General features: G+C 40.5%; 2 protein-coding genes across 6 annotated transcripts in view; one reads left to right on the forward strand and one right to left on the reverse strand.

The window, feature by feature from the left end:
* Nucleotides 1-3,463, reverse strand: part of LOC109959955 (actin-binding LIM protein 3-like) — a 36,000-nt gene extending 32,537 nt beyond the window's left edge. For all 4 annotated transcript variants that reach the window (XM_020599735.1, XM_020599734.1, XM_020599733.1 and 1 more), the window contains exon 1: nucleotides 2,710-3,463. In XM_020599735.1, the coding sequence (XP_020455391.1) occupies nucleotides 2,710-2,728 (19 nt within the window). In that variant the 5' untranslated portion in view covers nucleotides 2,729-3,463. The remainder of the gene's footprint in view (nucleotides 1-2,709) is intronic.
* adrb2b (adrenoceptor beta 2, surface b) overlaps nucleotides 1,383-8,274 on the forward strand; it is a 23,047-nt gene continuing 16,155 nt past the window's right edge. Inside the window, exon 1 of one of the 2 annotated variants that reach the window (XM_020599738.1) lies at nucleotides 1,383-1,393. The gene's annotated coding sequence lies outside the window, so the exon portion shown is untranslated. Of the gene's footprint in view, nucleotides 1,404-8,274 lie in introns of both variants that reach the window. The other variant, XM_020599736.1, reaches the window with a different exon arrangement.

The following is an 8,274-nucleotide window of genomic DNA, read 5'->3' on the forward strand; positions in this document are numbered from 1 at the left end:
ACCCTCATCCTCATTGTCGCCGCTGTCATCAGGATTCCCATCATTGCTGTTTGTGTTGCAGGGGTCTTCTTCAGATGCTGGGATATATTCACTTTCCAGGTCAGGAATGGATTCTGACAGAGTCATCTGTGGCACAGTCCTCCTGAAAGAACAAGCAGATTAGAATAGTAGTTATTCAAATAATGAACCTATAAAGTTTTGCAGTTGGGCTGCATTGCTGTAGCCCACAACAAAATAAAAAGCATAAATATATATGTACATACCAATTCCTCTTGTGCCTTCCTTTTTCTGTTCATCATCTGTAATGTTCAGAGTAAATTTGAAACTTAGACAATGTTACAGAAAAACCGTTACAAATAAAGCACAGATCAGCTTTATTTTCCTGCATAAAGTTGACATATCTTCAAAGACAATTTAAATAGTTTTAACTTGTGAGCCTCTATTTAAAAAAATAACTCAAGGCAAACATTAGTTTAATAACTTCACAAATATTAACGCTGGAGAATGAGCCAGAGGACTAAACCAGAATTTACTTTCAAACCAAAACAACTAACTAGTTTCATAAATCTTACCTGGACAATTTGCAGTTGTTTTTTTTTTTCATGGTCTAATTCAGCTTTCATGGTTCTCTCCTCGTCATATCTCTCAGCACACCGATTGTGCTACCGCAGTCTCCGCAGTGTTGAGGTATGCATTTAATGCAACATTAGCTGAAGGTGAGGATCAAGCTCCAAGTGTTATAAATATTGCTTGATTCCCGCCCATTTCTAAGCTGCCCTGTCTGCACCCTTTTAGAGACACAGGCAGTATTGCATGAATTCAGCTTAAGCAGTATTTAATCAGAGCCTGATAATTTTAGAGCACAAGCTGGCACACATTTTTCTGACTTTAATCTCTGTATGTGTACATCTTCTGAAACTTAGACAGATCATTCTTTAGGATGAAAGGAGCCTATCCTAGTATTTTCCTTGTGTGGACCACCCAAAAGGTCCACACAAGAAAGGTTGTCCACACAAAAAAGATGTTCCATCAGGGGCTGGTTTGCACAAGTATATAAAGACAAACTCACACATGCTGCTCTGTCACTGTGTACAACAACACAAATAAGCAGTAGAGTGACTAGATTTCACTGACTGACATGACTGATTTGCTGTAACAGAGGGGTTTCCTCTGCACAATAAGCAATAATTCTGTTTTACACTATTCAATCACATTACACCTAATGTTGCAGCAGAGTATTACGCCATGGCAGCAAACAACATGCTGCCAGGTTAAGCTGGTGACAGCAGGACAAAGACACAAAGAGTTGTGGATGTTTAAACATTTTCAGGACGAAAAAGGTAAAACTGGGACAAAAATGTTTCCTAGCAAATTGTATCAGCGGTGTGTGTGTGTGTGTGTGTGTGTGTGCCCTGCAGAAGCTGGCACTGGTTTTATAACCAGATGGCCGCACAAGGACTAGAACCACAAACATAGAAAGATCTAAGCCACCTGTGTGTGTGTGTGAGAGAGAGAGAGAGAGCCTCATTTGTGGTATTTCTGCATGTGTTTATCGTCTGTGTTGTATGTTCTAGTTTATGGAACTGGTGTTGGTGAGTGTATTCATGTGCTGTGCTGTTCTGTGTGTGTGTGTGTGTGTGTGTGTGTGTGTGTGTGTGTGACTGGCCAGCAGCTCTGTGCACACACCACCTCAAACTGCCATCTATAACAGAGATTCCCAGTTTTGGGGAATGCCAGAGCATGGTTGTGTGCTACAGCAATGTACTATGGATGTTCACAAAAATGTAACTTCCCAATAAATGGCTTCAAAGACAAATAAGCTTTTGGTCAGCTCTGTTTTATAGCATCACATATTTATTCTGACCTTTGACCTCGAGGATAAACAGACTGGATAAATTCATAAGCTCTCCCAAAAGATAACGTCATTTTTCTGGGGTTATAGTCACTCAGCCAGGGCCTCTATTACAGTGACACGGTTTGATTATATAACAGGGTAGACCCCCCATAAGGTTATATATGGAAGGAGTAGGTAGCTCCTTGAACCATGGCCTTTGCTTTTGTTGTTTGGAAAACACATTTGGGAATTTAGTGGTTTCACCTTAATAAAAAAAGTGCTATGTGCTTCTATGTTTAGACACTGATGCTTTTTATTTTGTGCCATGCACAGTGTCAACCAGGAATACTCTCCTCTGTATCAATGAAGGAGCACCTGGCTTCCTCTCCACCCCTGACAGTAAATGCCACAAGCTTGTCTGATTGTCTTACTTTACTATTATTGATTTTATGTAATGATTTCTAAAACATTTTCTGCCAGAATAAAATGTCCTCGGAAAAAATTTACACATTTGGTAAATAAAATTAAATGAAATGAACTGGGCCGTGTGTATTATACATTTATTGTTGTTAAAAGAACTGCAAAAATCCACACCAAGACGGTCACCCTGCTTACAGTTACACCTGGCAACACAACCTGACCTTAAAACCTCCGTTTCTAAAATTCATTGACAAAGAGCTAGATGATGACATAATGACTTCATCAGTGTGATCAATAACCTCGGTGAGTAGCTGCTTAAGCAGACGTCAGGTTAAACTCTCCCAGGGCAATATGTTATTGATTAGGCAAAAGCGCGCGCGCAAACACGCACAGTGAACACCTACACATTCCCACCACCTTGTACACACTTGCGACACAGTCACACATGTTCTTACCATTAGTTTGTCCACTCATGATGCCAGAGTTTGTATCAGACACTTCATTTAGGCTCCCAGCGCCGGGACAGACGCTTCAAATATGACCATGCGCTCCTGTCAAGTCTCTATAGCCCTGTCCGACTTAAAACTCTCCCTCCCTCTAGTCTGGATAGGGTCTCCCTTCTCCTACCGCCAAGCGGATTACACTGCCAGGCGGCGGACCTCTGTATCCCTTCACCCTGCGTAAAGGCAGTTGGTTGAGAAATTAAGCAGGAACTGATGGACCATCCTCCTCCTCACGTCTTCAGCTTCTGCCTCTCCCACCCATCAAACCCCAGCGGCCCTCTGACTCAGACGCGTCCATACCCTCTCAACAGTCAGTGCGCTCCCGTCAACGCCTGCATGTTTGTGCGTCCCGTTGTGGATGCTGAAATGCTGGATCGTGAGTTTTCACAGGCTCGTTGCTGTCAGTGTCTTTCGCCGGCCAGGGCGACTCCTTTCACGGTGCCAGCGCGCCGAACAGCGTCTGATCTCCGCACTGCCGGTGGGAAAACACCAGCCAAAGGAGTACAGCAGTAATGTGAGACTCTAACAAATAAACTCGCCTTTATGATGAGAACTTTAAGGTGTTGCACTCTTCATGAGCAGGAAAAACAGGCCTTTTACACAGCAAACATTTTGACTGGCCATAGCAGGAACAGCACAGGTGATAACATCAGTGTTGGTCCTGTTACATTCATGTGTCCCAGTGAGCCACGACAGTGTGACAAGGAGCCAGACACTGAAGCAGCTAAATACAATTCAGCCATCATCAATTTTATTATTTACACCCGTGCTTTTCCAACTGTGACGTCACAGAGTCAGTATGTTATCTGCAAAACAGCACCCTGCTGTGACTGTTGGTCTCCAGATGTTCACACCTGTTTCCATTTGATTTATCCAGGAGTTATAGATGGACAGAAGGATAAATAGGTATAAAGTAACTGAACAGACCAAAGTTAAGCAAAGCAATATGAGGCCATTAGCTGTAGCTACAAAGAAACACCAAAAGGTGGCAGTGTATGTTTGAACAATATTTCTGAAGGCAGTGTGCTGTCCATAGAAGCGATGTGGAAGTATTATATTGTCCCTTTGGTGAAAAGCCAAAATGATAGCTATATAAGAAACCTCTGACTGAACCACACACCTGATCAATGGTTGCATGAGATGTTTTTGTGGTGGTGTCACGAGCACTGGAAATGAATCACCACCAGTGATTGGCATAATTAAAATTAGTACTGTAATATTTTGATGTAAATGAATAGATGTTTTTTGTTCAAACATTTTATTCTTTTCAACATATTAAACAGATGTCATATTGGTTTTATGTTTTGTTATAATTACCACATTATATATTGTCTTTCTGTTAAACATAGTTACACCTGTTTGAACAGTTTGAGGTATGACTTGATCTTGCGTGCATGAGGCAACCCTCCAACAGAAAAACATGTTTATACAGTTACCTTTCAGTCTGTCCTGACTCACTTCCTTGTAATTGAAAACAATGCACAGGATACTTCCTGCGAACCAACCACCGGCGCTTCCTAATGCCTCCTGCTAATGTTTGTGAACACGAAAGGAAGCATTTAACCACAGGTTTGCTGCAAAACAAAAAACTCCACATTTGAGCAGTGAAAATAAAGCTGCAAAATATTTCAGAACAAAACCAATCAGACTCTGGCCTGTGATGTGTGTCGTGGCTGGAAGCTCCTTTTCTTATGAACATGCGCTACTGTAGGTTTCAACCTGATCCAAAATTATAATGTCGGTGCTTGACCCTTGGCTGATGTCTTCACTAGGAAGTTGATGGAGGTGAGATAGACAGTAAGTCACCCAGGGCATCACATTCTCTTTGTTGTGTCTGAACAGAGATTGATTATCTATTGTTAAGTCAGTCTGCCAGCTTAAAAGCATATGGGACACAGAGAGTTTGTCAAAAGAACATTGTCTGGTAACTTCACTGTGTGTTTTACTAAACTGTATGTGTTGTGTTATATGTCTTTGCATGTTTAAAACATTATTTTAAACTGCATGTTAATTTGAGGTTTTAGATTAAGACCTGAAGTTTGCAGTGCACAGCAGAGCACATAGCTTTGTATCTTACAGGGCATTGTTTGATTTTAAAATACTCCTACATTCTTTTTTGTGTGTCTATGTAAAAGAGGTAAGTAACATTTATTTAGTCAACCTAAAAGCCTTTTGTGTTATATAGTATTACAGTCATATTATATTCTAAAAGAGGGAACTGTTGCAGGCTGCCTATGAAACATGAAGTGACATTGTTGGTGGTCAGACAGATGAAGCCAATGGGGAAGTTGATCATAAGATACTACTAAAAATAGTACAGTATAACTTCAGCCAACTGCAAACAGAATATGGTTTATGTGCATGCACGTGAATACAAAGTGGGACTTCAAGAATGAGGCAAGTAAACTGTCACCAACCACATACTGGTAGTCCTCTGATGGTGTTTGGGTGAAAAAAGAAACACCCTTAAATTGTGTTATATAGCACTTTCTGCACACTGCTGCACACTCAAAGCACTTTACACAATTTTCCATTCACCTATTTGCACATTGGTAACAACACTGGGAGCCACTTGGGGTTCAGTGTTTTGCTCAAGGGCACTTCAAAATGTGGAATGGAGAGGCTAAGGATTGATCCGCCTCCCCTACAGCTGGGGAACAACTCTCGCTCCCTCCCTCCTAAGCCACAGTGCTTTAAGACTTTGGTAATTAGTATCAGGAGAGAGTTTGCACATTATGTTTGAGAGGTCCATGTACTTGAATATCAGGCTGGGAGTCTCCACTTAACTCGGCATGTGTGACTTTTTACCTTGTGTAACATGTCAAATGACATGTTACACAAGGTAAAATGTCAAAACAAACCAGCTGGGCTGCTCTGTGACACAAATAAATATTGCACTATCACAAAGAGGGCACCGCTATTCCAGTTCAAACACTTAAAGAGTTTGGTTTCATACTAACAGAAAAAGAGCTAGTAAGGTGGGTGGGGGTGAGATAGAAAAAGAGAGATTAAAAAAGATTAAACAAACACATATGGTGTGGTGCCTGAGAGGGGAACAAGTGGCTGCTTCCTCTGCAACAAGAAGTGCAGGCTGTATAGGAAACATGCTATAGCAGCCTATAAATACCATTTCAGTGACACAGACGCCACCAGCGGCCTTGACCCAGATTTTATTTGCTCACTGTAATTACTACAAGGTGTCAGAGCAATATAAGGAGTGGTATAATATAAAATTAATTGTGTTTATTTTAAGTCAACAGAAGCAAGCAGCAAACACAACACTGACATGTCTCAACAAGGAGAGCTCAAACAAAAGATGTAATGAAGAGGCAATGCAGTTAGACTTCACTGATCTGAAGCATTATTATTAAGGATAAGCCCATATGAAGATACTAGATGGGACAGGATCCTCCAGAGTCCAGACGCTGGTGGTAGAGTAGAGCCAGCAGGTGTCTGATGGAAGCCTTAGACACATCCTTGGACATTATGTGGTTACGATGGTGATAGAGAACTTTTAACCTGTATAGAGACGAGGCAGAACATGAGCAAAGAGTTCTTCTTTACTGAACGTTTATCACCATATAAAGCTGATATTATGTACTTACTAACTAAGATTTGTCATAATTATCTCTCAGAGAAGACACATCATCTGTGTTATTCTGTTGTACTGGTGTCATTATTATCCACATAAAAGATCAATAAATCTTAGTCAGCCATTTTTGACCCACTAATAATGTAAACAACATGTCTACAAACACACAGGAAATAAATACAGTAATTAAGCTCAGGATATAGCTGAGAGCTGAGGTTCCCACAAGTCAGAATGAGCACAGCGGCACTGGGGTTTGTTGTTGTAGATCAAACACGTAAGTGTTGACTGCCTGCTGGTTCTTCCTGCTCTCACACCATTAAAACATAGGTGTGAAGCCACATTTCCACAGCTCTGATTCTTATCCAGAGCAGTTGTACCAGCTGTGTTTAAACAGACAGGAATTCTCTGAGCCGCTGAGGTGCAGTAAAACAGCAGAAAAGTGCTGTCAGTGACGTCTATCTGTCCAGTGTCCACCACAGAGAACGTCACGCAAAACAAAAGGGGAAACCTTGAAAGTACCTTCAGTCTATTGGTACATGTGAAGAGCAGTGCAGTAGAATTACAGTATGTAATACAAGATGTAAGATGTGATAACAAGGTAACTTGGCTATATCACCTTAATGCTGGCTTTACGTTTATATGAAGCGACAACAGTGAAGGCATGCTCCTGTGGCCACATGCCTTTTATTATAACAATAAATTACAACAGAATTACTGGCCAAAGCTCTTTATTCAGCTTTAATTTTATGCAGTATTCCCCAGTAATTTCTGGTCATTCATAAACAACAACTACTTCGTATGATATTTTTCCAGATTTCCTAGAAATGTATTCATATTACTACATAGTTAACTGCCTGTAAATTAATGGGTCACCCAGAATTTCTCTTAAGTTGCTCATACTCTGTTTAAAAATGTTCTTTTGTCATCCAGAATATCCATATTGTAAATCTATTATGCTGACTTATTTTGTACGCATGACAATGAACAACATCTGTTTGGCTGGAAGAGGGATCCTTCCTCTGTTCCTCTTCCTGAGGTTTTTCCTTTGTTTTTGTTTTTCCATGAATTTTTTTGTGAGGGAGGGTCCTCACAAAAAGGACAGAGGGTGTTGTATGCTGTACAAACTGTGAAGCCCCTTAAGGCAAATTTGTGATCTGTGATATTGAGCCATACATATGAAAACTGATATGACTTGAGTTTGAAAGTAAATTTATCAGTGAGCTATACTTAATCACTGGAGTAGCCTTTTAATATCAAAATAACATATTGTATTGAGTTAGGGGTTTCTTTTCACACAAAATGAACAGGATGAATGATGTACAACAAATGAATGAGTGAATCTTCTCACCTGAATTTCTCCCAGTCATAAATATGGCTCCTCCCGCCATAAATTCATTTCTTTCTTTTTCTTTTTCTTTCTTTAATGTATGAAAAACAACAAGCTGCCTTGAAAAAAGTCACAGAATAAAATATTCTTGTGGTAAAACAGCAACTTCACAAGCTTTCCAAATGTTTAATGGTGTCATTCAAGAACACTTGATGCATCTACTGATCCAGAAGGCAAAAAAACCTGCTATGGTTGTTTGTATATAATACTCCAAAGAGGATGACAAATGGCACAAGTGGGGAAAAAAGGATGGGCAAAAGAGTAGAGTGAGCGAGGAAAATGTGGACAAATGAAAAATGAACAGCAGAGCACAAGTGTTACACAAGGGGGAGACAACAAAAGAAAGGAAACAGAGAGAGCGTGATGATTGAGGAGGCAGAAGGGGAAGTGATGAACAAGAAGCGAGAGGGGATGAACGAGAAAAGAGGGATGAGGTAGAAAGAGTGACAGAGGAAAGAAAAGGAGAGAGGGCAAATGATGAAAGACAGGAACAGGAAGAGCGACAGCGACAATGATGAGAGGAGTAAAAGGGGGAAGA

This window comes from Monopterus albus, unplaced genomic scaffold (assembly GCF_001952655.1).
Source record: "Monopterus albus unplaced genomic scaffold, M_albus_1.0 scaffold42.1, whole genome shotgun sequence".
Lineage (NCBI taxonomy): Eukaryota > Metazoa > Chordata > Actinopteri > Synbranchiformes > Synbranchidae > Monopterus > Monopterus albus.